The sequence below is a fragment of the Cladophialophora psammophila genome (genome assembly GCF_000585535.1).
Source record: "Cladophialophora psammophila CBS 110553 chromosome Unknown aczJe-supercont1.1, whole genome shotgun sequence".
NCBI lineage: Eukaryota > Fungi > Ascomycota > Eurotiomycetes > Chaetothyriales > Herpotrichiellaceae > Cladophialophora > Cladophialophora psammophila.
In genome coordinates, this window is record NW_006912922.1 from 3,583,226 (window position 1) to 3,599,154 (window position 15,929).

The window sequence follows — 15,929 nt, forward strand, 5'->3', positions numbered from 1 at the left end:
TGGCGCTATGCTCAATCGAGCCAGCTACTACAAAAGGTTTAGCGCATGATCTTGATACTATTAATGGGCTCTGGCCACCATCGATCAGCCTCAGGTACAGACCTCCAGCCTCAGAGATGGAGTCAGACAGGGGTTTTGGCCCATTACAGTCTGAAACCATTACAATAGAGAAATGCAATTAGGAAAGATTACTTCACGATGTTGACCCTTCTACAGGCGCCCAGGTAAGTATTTCAAGGGCACGTATCCCGGTACCAGCTTGAGCCTCTTGCTCCATCCTTCAAGGCCTCGAAGCTCTCGCTCCAAAATCATCCATCATGGCTACCATTCATTATCCTTTACCAATGCAATCGTTTAACCAGTCCCAGTTTTCATCCAATTCCACTTCCAATGCAAAGTTCTTCGGCTCTAATCGTCCCTTTGTTCTTCTGGGCCATGGATGGATGCTGTTTACCGTTGCATTTCTATCTCTAATCCTGTACCGCATTTTCTATTTCTTTGTTTTCAAGGACCGACCTCCTAAGGGGCTTCAGCTGGTCCCTGGCCCCGGGAGCACCATTCCTTACATTGGGCGAGTCGACATTGATCCCATCGCGCCCTGGACCTCTATGAAAAAATGGTCCGATCAGTTCAACGGCTTCTTCAGGCTGCAGGCTTGCGGTGAAATGCACATCTGGCTGGGAGACAATGACATCGCACAAGAACTATATTGCAAGAGAGCCGCGATTTACTCCTCCCGTCCAGAGGTTGCAGCAGTTCCGGGCAGCGACTCACAGGGTCAATATCTCCCCCTGCTGGAGTACGGCGGTGAGCCTTAAAGCCACCGGATTACCAGATCTCTCTGACAATTCCAGATCACTGGCGTATGCAACGAAAGTTCGCCCACACCTCACTGACCTTGGCGTACAACAATCAGTATTATGGCTACATCAACCTTGAGGCCAAACGATTCTTGTTCAAACTACTTCAAGACCCTCTCGACCACTTTTCACAAACAGACAGATTCTGTGGTCGCGTTTCTACGAGGCTCTGCTACGGCTCGCCACATTCGGCCGCAGCTCATTGCAAGAACGCCGCCGAATTCATTCCACAGATCTCGCCTTCAGCAAGTGGACCCATTACAAACATTCTTCCTTTCCTTGCAGGCCTTCCCGAATGGCTAAATCCAACAAAAATACCTTGCAGACAACGGAGAGAGCGCGAAGAGCGTCTTTGGACGGGACTCATGAGACAAGTTCGAGAAGAGATGGAGCAAGGCAAAGCAAAGGTTTCGTATGCACGGTCATACTTCGAAAGGAAGGCCGCCGCTGCCGACCAAGACGATCGGTCTTTTGGCTTTGATGACCACGAAGCAGCATATGCAGTCGGAATGCTGTGCACCGTGGCCATTTTCACCATCGGAGGTCCCTTGTACTGCTTCTTCCTAGCGATGACCCTTCATCCCGAGTGGCAAGAGAAGTGCAGGGCCGAAGTTGATCGCGTGGTCGGGCAGAATCGCATTGTCGAGCTCAGCGACTCCCCCAACCTTCCGATCCTTCGAGCATGCTTCAAAGAATGTATCCGCTGGCGCCCACCAGTTCCCCTCGGCGTTCCTCGACTCGTGCAAGACGACGATAATTATCAGGGTTACTTTATTCCTAAAGGAGCTGTGGTTCATGCGATCGACCTGGCAATTGCGCGCGATCCTAACAGATATCCCGACCCCGAGACATACAATCCGGGCCGCTGGCTGGAACCGGAGTTTCCCACTTATCAAGAACCATTGTCCGTTTACCCCCGCTTAACAGGGCATCATGGTTTCGGCCGTGGTCGGCGTATGTGCCCCGGTATCGAGATCACCGAAGCCGAGTTGCTGGTGGCATGTGGTTCTCTGCTATGGGCTTTTACCATGAAGCCCAACATTGGACCTAACGGACAGCCACAATGGCCTGACTCGAAAGCATTCACGAGCAATGTCATTGGAGGACCTCTGCCGTTCAAGTTCGATCTGAAAGTCAGAGATGAGCAACGCAAGGCTAAGATCGAGGAGCTGTACGAGCAGAGCCGGGATCTGCTGGAAGAGAGATGATTGGCGGGGGCAGTATACTTATCGCCCAGCATCCCATCCTCTTCCGAGTAAGGTGAATACTAGGATGAGAAAGTTGCCTGTCCTGGGAGGAATAATATCACTTGGCAATTTCTTGAGTTGAGGTGTCCCATCTGACGATCGATGCTGTCGTTACAAGCTGCACAAAGAGAGGGACAATCCGTAGATACGGCAGGAAGAGGTTGGTTGGGTGGTTACATACCTGGTTAACGTAATAACCTTTCGTAAGGATGCAATTTACATGATCTACGCACGAGAAAGACGAGAAGTTTATGCATCGGAGCCCGAGCAGGCTGAGGAAATCACGCTGAGGCTGAGCCTGTACTAATGGCCTGTATTGCATAGTTATGTCCAAAAAATTCGGCTATGACTGATGAGAGTGATATCCGCTAATACAACTTATCCTTGACATGGGGACGCCAAGCCGAGCCAGATCACCTGATAATTTGTTAAAGCGGCAATGCCAGGCTGAAGCCGAGAACAGTCGAGGCGTCTCCGTCGCTTTACGCTTGACGCCTTTTCTCACACTTCGACGTATGCTGCTCACCTTTCACCGTCCCATCTAATTGCTTAGATACGGGGAGTATTGTTCATACAATCGAGATTCAGCTTTCAGTAGGTGCTTGGCTTGTGTTAGTGTTCAAACATGCCTAGTTTCGACGTATGGGTGGCCTTATCAAGGACCTCGCTTTGCAAAATGGCTGATATCTACGTTTCCAGAGCGTTTCAGCAGATTCTGGGGAGAAATTTCCCTTGATATCATACATCATAGGAGCACTGTCCCATTGCTTGAAAGAGGGAGAGAACTGGATCAAATTGGCATTTGCGAATTGCGATAATCGCTTCTATTAAGCTGCAATTTGTCTTGGGATGCCAGCCTTACAAGTATTCCCTAGGGGGATGTGAGTGCGACCTCGCTGTGTTTCGACGAAAATGTTTCGGCCCCTTCAGTTCCTGGCGCCGATATGGCTGACTTGCACCATTTGGAGGCCGATCAGCACGACTGGGGTATGCAAGCCTCAAACACATGTTTTGTTCTCCTCAGGGGGCCGAACGTATCTTCGCACCCTATCCTTCTACTTTCATGCGCCAGACGGCGTCTAAGACAGCGCACCGTGCTTATATGAAGGCAACACGGAGCGCCTCCACCAAGATTGCCAGAGCTGTATAGGATTTCCCCCCAATACCTACGGCTTGAATGCCCTTGCGGAAAGCCTCCATGTCTCGAGACACTTTACCAACCTCCAAGGAGCAGCATTCGTCAGTCGCCTCGCCCTGTCTGAAGATATCAAAACAATGGCAATGGCCTGCCAAGCATCGACGCATCCACTGGCGAGCGCCAACAGTGATGGTTCTGTCGTTTATCGCTGCCATTGTCAGCGCAATTGTCCACCATATCCTCTACTCTTCTCTGAATGGCCGCTCGGTCACATACGATTTCGAACAGCAATTGGTTACGTCAGCTGGAACTGCCCTGGCTTTCTTCGTTAAGGTGCTCTTGGCTGTCTCGTCCGCCTTAGCATTTACTCAATGCCTGTGGTTCTCTTTAAGATCTCGCTCTGTGAAGATTCGGACTATGGATTCGATCTTTGGTGTGCTCGGAAACCCCCTTGAGTTTCTTGATCTGCGATTTTGGCTGGGTCATCCCGTGTTATTTCTTACCGCGGCTACCACTTGGTAAGATCCATACACCTCTCTGTGCAGTTTATACAGCTTGTTAACTATTATCTTCGAAGGTTGATACCGCTATCCGCTATTTTCACCCCAGCGACTATCTCCGTTGGCCCGAAAATTCATACAACCGCAGTCATTACGAATATCACCCAAAGAGATCGCTACATTGCCGAAAATATGAACAGACCCACTGATGGCTTGTGGCAATATCCAGGCGTCTCGACCATGCTGTTCTATATGACTCAGCTAACTTTGTTGGAAGCTGCTATATTGTCCCTTCCTGGCGGATCCCCAGCCCAGAACCTCTCATACCACCTAACCTTTTGCGGCCCTGCGATACAATGCCTCCCACCTTCCAACCAAACAAGGTCTTTCATCTTATCCGCGATGGCGGAGTACATTAACGAGTTCGAAGAGTTTCCCTTCTTCACTTCATTCTATCCCGTTGACGGCTTCGGACCCGGCATCAATGCGACCTTTTTCGACAACGTCGTCAACGTGAATGTTGCCGATACCCATCAAGGCTTAGATCTGGTATCCAGCGACGCCGCAAAGGTTTATTTTACTTTATGGGTTGACGATAACATGACCGCAATTCCGGATGCAAGTGGTAACATGGAGATACTTGAGTGTTCCCTCCATAACGCCTCATATAATGCGCAGGTCGAGCTTCGCGGCAACGGGCAACAGACAATCTCGGCAGCAAGGACTATACTGAAGCCTGTACCGGCTGTGGCATCTCTTCCTGACAGTGTGTCGGAGTCCGAGGCTGCCAATCTTTTCGAATACTTTAGTCTCATGCAGAGCTATGTTGATAGCGTGCTTGGGTCGACTACAACATCCCCTGTCTATGCCTTGATTCAAGATTCACAGCCAGTGCAATTTACCCAACTAGGGACGAATCCGGTCCTCATGCCGTACCTACTTCCATCTTCTGCGCCTGTTGACTTCAATCAGTTTACGACGGGTTTGGAGGACATGTTTCAGAATTTGACTCTGAGTTATCGTTTTGCATCATTACCAGAGTAAGCGCCCCAAATATCTACTCCCCATTGCTTGCACACAGCATATTGTCCCTTATCTCTTCTGTACGCATCGTGGCCACTAACAACAAGCCTCTGAATAAAGCACAACCTTGGTACCTGGCACCCCAAAATTCAACTCCCATGTGTCTACGCTAGGGACACTCAGCTTCTCCCTGAACACATTCACCTACAATCCTCGAACGCTGATGATCGCTTACGGTTTAGCAATCTTCCTATCCGCGGTATGTCTAGCATGCGGCCTCGCAGCCCTTTACAGCAACGGTGCCAGCTATACCAACAACTTCTCAACGGTGTTGCGCATGACCCGCGATCACGGATTCGGCGAATTTATCCAGGACGAACGGGATTGTACAGGGGCTGACCCTTTGCCGACAAACATTGCGGACGTGGAGGTTACATATGTGGGAGAGGGGACGACAGCCGAAGGCGATAGAGGCTTTGCGGGCGGGATTAAGGTGCTTAGGTAAGGATGATAGGAAATGAGGCAGTTAGCACGCCTTTTCCATTGGCCTCCACAGCATGTAAAGCTCGGAAAATTGTGCTCAACATAAGAGAGTCTATTACAATCAATACAGAACGCCCCAAGTGCTTATAATTGAGAGTGCGGAAGCAAGCGGCGAGGTTTGCAGATTTGTTAGATTTCAATTGTTTAAAGTATGCGTTTTGTCCGACTCCTGCGAGAGCCTGATCGTTGAACCATTGCAACCTTTACTGTCGTGTTCAACGGGTGTGAATACGAGACTCACAGATAGAGCTCCCCTAAGGGCGCGTCAGCAAATGAAAAAGGATGCGGCATTAGCATGGGTAGGCTCGACGAGTCCAAGGTATAAAATGCTGCTGCCTTCTCCTCTTCCTTTCCTCGCTTCATCCTTGCGACATACTATCCTAATTTAACCACGGCAGAGCTATTTGAACCATGTTAAGCTTTGTCCTGACAAATGATAAATGGTAGACTAATTCTCCATTCAAGTGGGAATGCTCGTTATCTTCTCGAAACTCTATTTGCTCTTATACTTAGTCGAACTTTTAGAGACAGAGCGTAACCAATCCGACTCGCTTCGGCGAGAATGAGACAGGCTCGTTGCGGAACTAATTCACGGCCCCAAAGCGCCAGGACAATAACAGGGGTAATAATATATTATTGTAACAGTGTAAAGCAAGTGATAGTACTTGTATTTACTCTTCCTACGCCCTTGGCAGTGCCTGGCCGCCTACCCTCTGAGCCCGGTTATATTATCAGAAGCTAAGCCAGATCGGGTTAGGTTTTATCTAAAGCATAACAAGCAGACTCGGCAATGCTGCTTTGATGGTGGATCACGTTTTCATTGGTAGAAGTCGACATCATGCTCTAGCCTGAACAGGATAAGCCGCGACTTGGTCCTGCCTCGCTCGGTCGCGTCCAGTGACGCGCTTTCCTTTTCCAAAGAGGGCGAAGGAGCCTCAAATGAGCAAACATTGTCCACAACGGCAACCACCGACCACCATGCTGCAATCCCCTCCAAAAAGACGAAAGATCGAGCCAACTCAGTCGCAGACAAAGAATGGCGCCACTGCCGATAATGGACAACCCACAACTCCCACCAGAGCCTCCTACCTCTCTCCCACGAAAAGTTCCTTGGCGCGCTCCCATCCCCATCTCATCACTCGAGCTTCTCGTCGCTCAGTCACCGAACCAAGGGGAAAACTCTTGAGGGACGAAATCCTGGGAAGATCTGATCACATTCTTGAGGCACCCAAGACAGCATCCCAGGTTGCCCGCATTCAGAGTGCCGACCTTTTGGTAGAGGCATCCTTGACCCCCGCAAACCAAAACCCGTCGAAGGGAGATCTCGCTGAATTGGCAAAGGGGTCGACCACAAATATTGGTCAGCCCACTGATAAGGGGAGTCCGGCACTGAAGGAGCGTCAGCCTGCAAAACATACGGCTTGGGAAAGAAGTGCACCTAGTGAAGAGCCCGCTTCACCAGCAATCCTGCCCAACCTGGTCCCAAGAAAAGAGACGGATGGTAGGCCTGTTCCACGGAGTGAAAGCGGTGAGCCTGATCTACCTCCGACGCCCGTTGAGCTGGGTCTCAATCCTGCGCCTGAACGACCTCGTGGTCTTGCATTAAGCAGTAGCCCTGGGAGTTCGAAGATGAGTAGGAGATCGGGTAGATGGAGAACCGAGTCACGGGGCCTTCTCACGAGCAGTCCTCTCAAACCCAGGGCGCCTCCAGCTGTGGAACCCTCCGATGAAGAGAATGAGAGCATGCAGGATGACGTTCAAGAAGCATCGGAGAGCGAGACTGAAGAAGCGCAACGAAACAATGAAGAAATGACCGAAGAGAGTGGAAGGCAAGCGTCAACTCTGGATTCATTATACAGAAGATTACAACAACTGAGAAAGGAGAACGAACAACTCCAGGCAGCTATTGATGATGACAATGATTTGAGCGAGGAAACTGTTTCTATGCTACAGCAATCACTCCTCGAGGACAAACTCCCTCGAAGCTTTGAGTTTACCGATGGTGGTGGCAAATTGCTCTCCCACTTAACATTCTTTGCACCTGGCAACCTGCAACTGAATGCTCAGACAGAGACCAAGGCGTTTAGGGATCGTACGAAGATCATCCACTTATTGAAGGTCGAAGCGCCACCTCCATGGCCTCCAGATGCCCTTTCTTGTGTCTTTGAAGTGGTTGTGGACGCCCAGACTGCCAAAGTCGAACATGTGGACCTGAAGGAGCCAATGGGCAGAGCACGGCGTACCAAGTCCACAAAAACCGAGATCTACAAATGGGTTAACGACCGTTTGGAGCACCCTCTGCATCGACTTGATGTAGGTGGCCTGATCTGGGGCATAGGACGATGGTTCAACGCTGCGGTCGAACGTGCCAAAATCTTTCACTGGATGGACACCAAATACAACAGATCCTCAGCGCACGTTGAACATCAGAATGAGGATGGCAAAGACCAACAGTTGACTCAGGAGAAAGCCATTGAACTAGCACGATACCTGGACATGACTGAAAATACGGCGGTCGACGCAGAAGTCACCGCTACTGCAGGCGGCAAGAAATTCAGAAAGAAAGTCATGCTCATATGGACTATGAACATTGACTGGGCAGGTGGACTTAGGTCAGACATCCAGACCACGTTCAGTGGAATTCCGCAAAAAGCCGAGCCTGGGTTGAGGACCGTCTTCTGCAGCTTGATCCCGACCTTGGGCGTCAAGGGAGCATTTGAGAACATTTGGACACTGCTCCATGGAGACGGTGACGAATTCAGATTCAATAGTGAGTTGAAGGGCAAGAAAAAGGGGTGACACTGCTGCTGCCAGATGTGCTGAATCACGAATACATGAATTGATGAACATTGCAAGATACTCCCTAGCACTATGCAGGACCATTGTTTATACGGCGGTGACTTGGATGGGCGTGTCAGAAGCACATGGCTCCGTGGTCTACGGTTGCTCTCAGCTCATCGACAGTTGCAAGTGACAAGTCAGAACCATGAATTCATCCAGGATCTTTACAAGGAGCATTTACTGCGTGTGAACATCATTTTCATTGGCGCTGCCTACGCTTTTTCTCCATGCATTTGATCTCGGGGCTTAAGACGAGACACACTTGTCAAGCGATAGATATGGACTTTATGCATGGTCAGGAGCCCAAGGCCCATTGATTAGGTAGGCTTCATTGCATTCAGTGTGTGCTGTCTCTGAATTTTTCCTTTTGTTTTTCAATATTTTCTATGCCTGCCCTTGTGCGCCTCTCGACTTGTCCTCAGTCCGCAAGGCCATGGAAGGCTGGAGACGAGGGGGTTCCTCTCCTGATGGATGAGTGCACGACCACGCCTCCTGAAACAGAAACCACTCTTGTGCGGAAAGGGGGGACATGACATGACGTAACATGCTCTTCTGCTCTGCTCCGTTCCGTTCCACCCTGCCACACTCGCTCACACTCGCTCATACTTTGTCTCATGCCAGCCTCGCTGATGGTTGGATTTTCGTTCCTTCCTTCCTCGCTCCAGGCTGTCTCTTCCCCACCCTTCTAAAATCATATCAAGATCAGACCACATGCTCCAGGTCATGTATTCATTGGCCTAGCAGCCCGTGGGTGCATGCTTGGAGGGTATGTTTATTTCTTCTTGGCCTCCTCGGCCTCCTCCTTGGCCTTGGCTCTCTTCGCACGCACGCCGACGAACCTGGCCTCGCTCCTCGCGTTCCTCAGCTTGCGGTACGCGGCCTCCTCGCCCGCGGGCATGTCTCCCTTCTTGATCTCCTGGAAGCCGTGTTTGATGCCGACGCCGGCGTCAATAGCCATCACGCCCTGGACAGTGGTCGCGAGCTTGCCGTCCTTCTTCTCCGCCGACTCGGTCGCCATCTTGACGTCGGCCTCAGATGAGTCGAGCTTCTTGTGCTGGCCACTCTTGCGCGGGAACAGGATCAGCCTGGCCTTGTAGGCCTTCAGGCGCGACACGTTCAGCGAGAGTGTCTCTTGGTTGGTGTCCAGGCGGCGGGCGTCGACGGCGATACCGATCGTAGGGGCAAGTTTGCGGGGGATGCCTGCTTCCTATTCATCGAGAGAGAAAGAGAGAGGAGGTGTTAGTGACATGTTCTAAGTTTTTGTGTTGGAGATTGATGATTGGGACTGGAGACCGACATCGGCCAAATTGGACAACATGGAATTTTGTCTCCCCTCGCCTCCTCTTTCTCTTGTCCCTAGTTTTCAAACCCATTCCCTGAGCTCTCCACGGCCAGACTCAATTGACCTCGCAGTGAGAAAAAAAGAGACGAGACTGGAAAATATCATACCTTCAATTCCGTCAATGTAAAACCCCGACCGGCCCTGGCGCGGCGATTGTACTTGATCGTAGGACACCTCACCACCGGTCTGAGTTTGTCGACAGGTCTGGGGGCAACTGCAGCGGCTTTCGCAAGGCGAGTGGCTCGGCGTCGAGACTTGCGGCCGGGCTGGTCAAAGTGCACGCGGACGCGGCGCTGCCAATCCTTGTGGAAGTGGTTGTTTGGGAGCTGTTGGTTGTGCTTGATCGCCATTGTTGCGAAATGGACGATCCCCTACTACCAACGATTTGACGTGAGGAAAAGGCTGAGGGAGGGGAAAAGAAAATGAAGTTGTTGTCCGAAGCCCGCAGGTGAGGTCGAACTTTTGGTGGAGAGGACGATGCAATTTCGAGGCTTGGCGACGATATTTTGGCCAAGATTTGTGTAGTCACGTGTATTTCGTTTTTGGACTAGCCTCAGCCTTGTAATTTGCCAGCCTCACGGTCATCCCTCACATCCACCCTACCTATGATTGGAGAATGGGAACCACTATGAGGGAGTCTGAGGTAAATCTGTCCTGTTCACACAATTTGTTCGACGAAGCTTGGACGACATTTCTTGAGGCAGTTCGAAGTACATACGGAATACTGAAGCTGAGAATGTTCTCCATTGATAAGACTGAGTATGAGGTACCGGGGTAGAGACATCCTACTGGCACATTTTACGTCCGAGCCTCCTATCTCAACGCCTGGTCCGAGAGAGGGTATCATTACAGGCATATCTCCAATCATCATTCATTGATCATCTGCACTCTCCCTCTCAGCCTTGACTCCAGGGTCCAATCCCAAGCCCAACGCCTTGTGAAATTTTCGCCTTCTTCATCTTGATGTCGGTGTCTCCAAAGCTCGCCCCTCGCTTTCTGAGCTGACCAGGTTTCTTGATGGGACCAAAAATCTTGCTTTGAAGAAGATTGCTCGAGCGCTCTGCACCTTGCGACAGCCTCAAGCTTTCTTGACCGCCTGGATTTCGTCGCAGCATATCGCTCGCGAGTGAGCTGGCCAGAGACTCTGGAATGCTATCGTCATTATTGCCTTCCTCGGCATCAGATATGGAAATGGTGCTGTCCCGGTCATGGCGCTCTCGTTCTGCCGATTCAATCACCAATTGAGAAGCGGGTGCAGAAAGAGGCACCATAGCCTCTGGATAGCCATTGCGAGTGGCAGGCCTAACTTGTACAGGTGTAGTCTGAAGGGAGGACAGAGAATGAGCTCCACGAGTATGACCGTGCTTGAGTTTGGAAGTATGAGTTCTTGTGGGCGTCGAAGGAACGCTGAGACTCTCTCCACTAAGAACTTCGCCAGCTGCAAGAAGGGCAGCAATGTTCGAATGGTTCGGTGGAGCTTCAGGGAAGGGCGGCACGGGCTTCCGGTGAGGAGTCGTGAAGGTGTCGCGAGGAGTGTTGTATGATGGCGACAGACTTTTGAACCTGGTGAAATGCTCTCTGTTCTCGCGTATTCGCCGCCTGAGTAGAGCATTTTCCTCTTCAAGCAATTCTATTCTATCACTTTGCAACCCGACCAACTTCTTTGCCCGTGCCAGTCGTTTCTCTGTCTCGTCGCGCTCATCCTCTAAAGCACGACAGGTTTTGGTCAACGCCTCAATCTGAGGTTGTGGTGGGGGAAGTGAGTTTCGAGAATGCATTGCTGCGCGATGCCTGTACTCAAGGGTTTGGAGAACCTCAATTTCCCGGCGACTCATCTGTTGTTCAACTTCAGCTCGTTGCGCAGCCTGGTCTGCCTCTATGGTTAGAAGATTGTGTTGGAGTTTGAAATGAGCGGCCGAGGTTCTCGCTTCTCGGACAGCTGAGACCAACTCTGTAGCCATGATTCGTAATTCTTCCATATCCGCTTTCGCGATCGCATCTGGAGTGGGCAAGGCGCCAAGTACATTGGATCTGATAGCAGTCGGTGGCGGTGAGGCAAGCAAGGCCTCAATGGGAGCGGCACCTATGCGATTGACAGGCGATTGGAACCGAGGAGGCTGCGTAGACGGAGGGGGAGTCATTGAAGCAGACATTGGTGGAGGAGACGTATAGGAGGATTTGTTCATACTGTCTGTTGAGCGGGTGCGAGCAGGTGGAGGAGTAGCAGGAACCGTCGAGTGGTCCGCAGGGGACTGTGAGTTGGCCATGTGGAAGTCGGCCTCGAACAGATGGCCAAACCCTGTTGCCTGTGGATTTTAGGCGGCTCCAAAATACGCAAGGTGGCTTCGCAGAATCGGCGCCGTGTAGAGCGCTGTCACCTGGAAGTTGAAATAATGTTGATGTGAGGTAAAGTATAGAGTTGGGCGGGAAGGCTCCCGTAGCAGTGCGCTTTCTGTCAGTTGTCGAGTGAGACACTGACAAAGGTCTCGAAACGAGAGTGAGAGAGAATGGGTAAAGACAGAAAGTTGCACGGGGCGCAGGATGGTATTTGACAGATTCGACTGGGATAGTGAAGAAACGCGAGAGGAAAAGAGGGACAGCAAGGCACTGAGGGGGGGGGAGGCTGGGAAGAGGTTGAAAGAGGTTGAGGCGGGTGCTGGTGAAGGTGGTTGCGGTGGAGCGAGCTGAAGACGGGACAGTGCGCGTAAGGAGGGTGGACCGGCGCTCGTCGAGGCTAAACCCCTACAGTTTAGGCACCGCGGCCCCCAGTGTCACCTGGAGAGTCGCGTTGGTGGGCGTCTTCAGCAACCAACAAGGGCCTGTAGGTGGCCCGTGGTGGCCCAGACTCTAAATCGAGGCGCCAGACGCGTCAAAGTGGCGTCACCGTGGCTTCCTCTTAGCGCGGTCGTGTAGGACAACCACAAGCCCATCTTTTCCTGACTCCCCCCTGATCCAATGTCAACATCCCAGATCCTTTTTACCGGGTTCGACACCCTCGAGCTGTCACTCCGAGCTTTTGAGTTCTCAGCATATCCAGCAGCTGCCCCAAACAGAGCTTCTCCGTATAATAGATGATACTGCTACCCGAGCCCATGTCCCAAGCAAAACTCAGTTTTCCAAATTCTCATCTCTGAGAAAGCATGGACCACCTCCAGGAGCAGGGGTCTCATCTCCCCGTCCGTGGTAGCATTCCACGGCTATCCAAACTGCCAATGCCACGTGCAGTGGCCTCAAGTGACAACTTGAAACTCTCTGCTCGCTCGTCGCCTGTGCCGAACATTCATCACGATGATTTGCGAAAAACCTCGCACATTCCTCGTCCGCTCGGGGAGAACGTCAATCAATCAATTCGCTCGAGATATGGTTGGTTGGACAAACCTGTACAACCAAGGAGCGAGTCTCCTGTGAGAGACGCTCTCCGCGATGTGCAAATAACGGCTATGGACACGACTCCGCCTGGCTCCAATCAAAATCCCCCGGTGTTTGAGACTGGTAATGAGAATCCAACAGCAGCAAAGCCCGGGACAAAGGAAACGAATCGGCCTCAAGAGACAACCCCGACTCCTTCACCGACAACATCTAGACCAGATTCGCCAACTAAAAGGCCCTTTCGGCCGCCAGGGAGGATGTCTCCGACGAAGGATATCACGACTCTACCACCGGTTGTCTCGCCTGGCGAAATCTACACACCACCAAAGGCGTTCGTCAAGGGTCACCACTCACGGATAGCAAAACCACTTCGGGATGTCAGGAGGTCCGTCAGTTCAGCCTTTGATGTTGCTTACAAGGAGTCTACTGGAGGACCACGGTCAAAGATATCAGCTCAAACCTTGAAACATAAGCCAACCTATGGGGACAGGGGAACAATGACGCCCACGCCAACTCCGAAGCAACCACTTTCTTCTATTTTCCGACCCCCTTCTCCTATCACTAGATCTAATAGCAAGCTTGCCGTCTCTAACGTTGAATCATCGCCGGCGCTCCTCAAGCCACGGTTAAGAGGCGAGAATACACTCGCACCATCGACTCCACCGTCAAAATCAGCGACGAAAGCAAGAAAGGACGCCCCCGCTCAGCAAGCCGCCACTGTTGCTGTAGTGAAAGAACTCCAGGCAACAAATTCCCCCAAGTCATCGGCGGCTTTACGGGAGACGATTGCAAAAGCAAAAGCTGCAAAAAGAAAAGCTCGCGAGAGTAATGGGACGACAGCCCCGCCATCATCTGAAGCCTCTTCCTGGCCATCGGATTTTATCGACGAAGCGGCGTCTCTAGGTGGCGATAACAAAGGGCTGCTGCGGAAACGTATACAACAGGCTGTAACGTCTGGTCATCTGAATATCGCAGCAATGAAACTGAAACAAATGCCTCCAGAAGTCATGCAAATGTATAAATCGGAGAACAGCACGACGAGTTGGGCCGAAATGGTGGAGTTAATAAAACTCAATGCGGCAGACAACGAGTTTAAGGAATTAGAGGATGACATGTTTCCCGATTTTTCAGAATCGGAATTGGCTGACGATGATGAGAGCACAAATCAATTTGGCGGCCTCGAGACAATAGACCTGCGCAGAAACCGATTGCGGCAAATACCCATAGGAATGCGAAGGTTGGAAAGACTTCAGTCATTGAACTTGAGCGGCAACAAACTTATCAACAATGCTTTCAAGGTCATCGGCCAGATACCCCATCTCAAGGAGCTTATCATGGCGGACAATCTCATCGAAGGCACTTTGGAACTTGGCGACTGCAACCTCGAGCATCTTCAAGTTCTCGATTTACGCGGCAACAAAATCCAGAGCTTTGGTGCCGAAGGTCTATCTCGACTTGGGAGCATGAAGGTGTTGAACATTGCTGGCAACAAGTTTGCAACACTCCCGTGGGAGAGTCTACCTATTTCAACTTTGACCGAACTAAACGTCTCCAGAAACCGTATTTCCGGTACCCTGCTGTCAGGCACGCTGGCTCTCCTTGAGCTGCGTACCTTGGACGCGTCCTTCAATGAGCTGGAGAAATTCTTTGACAGTGACAATGCCCCAGATCTCCCAAATCTGCGTTCAATCGCTCTAAACGGCAACAAGTTCATCAACCTACCCCCATTAACGAATTGCAACCAATTATATACCTTGGAAGTTTCGGAAAATCAGTTGGAAGAGATTCCCGCAGATTTAGCACAGTTGGATAACCTAAAAACGGCAGATTTTGGAAACAACAACATCCGCCTCGTTCTGCCCGAGATTGCGTTGATGACGAACCTGTCGACCTTGAACATCGTCGGAAATCCACTTCGTGAGAAAAAGTACCTCACAATGAATACTTCGGAGCTCAAGGCGGACCTCGAGAAGAGACTTGAATTCGAACAATCCGAGAAGCCTTCCCCGGAGCAAAGCGATAACCTCACCAGCTCAAAATCTAGCGGGGAGTACCGTTACACCCCTTCCAATGGAATCCTCGACCTTTCCTCCCATTCACTGGTCACCCTCTCCGTGGCCGAAATCGACCTGTCTTCACAAATCCACACCCTCAAACTCTCCAACAACGAACTCCCATCCTTCCCGATTGACCTCCTTTCACACCCTTCCTTGAAATACACTCTCCAATCTCTCGACCTCTCTCATAACCCTCAACTGCATCCGACAGAGTACCTCACCAGCGAACTCTTCCTCCCAAACCTGAAATCACTCTACATTGTTTCCACAGGCCTGACCTCTCTCGACGCGCTCACAACATACCTTAAAGCCCCCTGCCTCGCGGAAATAAACATCTCATGCCATCGTCTCGCAGGCCACGTCCCTTGGGTCCGGGCCTGGTGGCCGAACGTGAACACTTTGCTGGCTACAGATAATTGGTTCACTTCCGTCGACATTGAGGGCGTCCGCGGGCTGGAAGTCCTCGACATCAGGAACAATGAGATCGAGAGCCTACCACCAAAGTTGGGGCTATTGGGCAATCTCCCTGGCTCCAAGGAGAAGGTGGAAGGGAGGCTGAGAGTATTGGAGGTCAGTGGGAATAGATTTCGCGTTCCACGGATAAATGTGGTAGAAAAGGGCACAGAGGCTGTCCTGAAGGACCTGAGGAGGATGGTCAAGGAAGAGGAGCTGACAGAGGAATGGCGAGACGCGGTATAATCTCCTCCTGTGTTCGGGATTGTTGGTCCTCTTTCACGCCAATTCGGTACGCGCATCTCAGTCCGATCCCTAGCCTGTTTCTGCAACTCGTTCTCCGCAGACCCTGAACCTGTTTGCCGCGTTCCAGCCTTGCAGTGTCTCACCCATCCTTGCTTTCCTTGATCACGGTATGATGGCGGTCCTTACAAGGGCTTGTTGGTGGAGTATGCCAGCGAAAGGAGCTACTTACGACACGGTCAGTTCCAAAAGTCCATTCTTCTTCTCCCCTACAGAATTGGCTGGGAGATGTGTTCGTGTGTTTTTGTGTCTG

General features: G+C 51.2%; 6 protein-coding genes across 6 annotated transcripts; 4 read left to right on the forward strand and 2 right to left on the reverse strand.

Annotated features, from left to right (window-relative positions):
- Positions 1–317: 317 nt before the first annotated feature.
- A1O5_01260 (uncharacterized protein) lies at positions 318–2,068 on the forward strand (the record flags this gene model as incomplete). The annotated part of the gene is made up of 2 exons (XM_007741879.1): positions 318–807; positions 855–2,068. 2 exons carry the CDS (start codon positions 318–320, stop codon positions 2,066–2,068), a joined length of 1,704 nt encoding a protein of 567 aa, XP_007740069.1.
- A 1,366-nt stretch (positions 2,069–3,434) lies between these two features.
- Positions 3,435–5,273, forward strand: A1O5_01261 (uncharacterized protein; the record flags this gene model as incomplete). Its single annotated transcript, XM_007741880.1, has 3 exons — positions 3,435–3,763; positions 3,823–4,785; positions 4,889–5,273. 3 exons carry the CDS (start codon positions 3,435–3,437, stop codon positions 5,271–5,273), a joined length of 1,677 nt encoding a protein of 558 aa, XP_007740070.1.
- A 1,016-nt stretch (positions 5,274–6,289) lies between these two features.
- Positions 6,290–8,110, forward strand: A1O5_01262 (uncharacterized protein; the record flags this gene model as incomplete). The annotated part of the gene is made up of 1 exon (XM_007741881.1): positions 6,290–8,110. The coding sequence occupies one exon, from the start codon at positions 6,290–6,292 to the stop codon at positions 8,108–8,110; it is 1,821 nt and encodes a 606-aa protein (XP_007740071.1).
- Positions 8,111–8,924: 814 nt separating this feature from the next.
- On the reverse strand, positions 8,925–9,844 carry A1O5_01263 (50S ribosomal protein L13e; the record flags this gene model as incomplete). The annotated part of the gene is made up of 2 exons (XM_007741882.1): positions 8,925–9,359; positions 9,602–9,844. The coding sequence occupies 2 exons, from the start codon at positions 9,842–9,844 to the stop codon at positions 8,925–8,927; spliced, it is 678 nt and encodes a 225-aa protein (XP_007740072.1).
- A 546-nt stretch (positions 9,845–10,390) lies between these two features.
- A1O5_01264 (uncharacterized protein) lies at positions 10,391–11,647 on the reverse strand (the record flags this gene model as incomplete). Its single annotated transcript, XM_007741883.1, has 1 exon — positions 10,391–11,647. The coding sequence occupies one exon, from the start codon at positions 11,645–11,647 to the stop codon at positions 10,391–10,393; it is 1,257 nt and encodes a 418-aa protein (XP_007740073.1).
- A 1,473-nt stretch (positions 11,648–13,120) lies between these two features.
- Positions 13,121–15,619, forward strand: A1O5_01265 (uncharacterized protein; the record flags this gene model as incomplete). The annotated part of the gene is made up of 1 exon (XM_007741884.1): positions 13,121–15,619. One exon carries the CDS (start codon positions 13,121–13,123, stop codon positions 15,617–15,619), a length of 2,499 nt encoding a protein of 832 aa, XP_007740074.1.
- Positions 15,620–15,929: the final 310 nt, after the last annotated feature.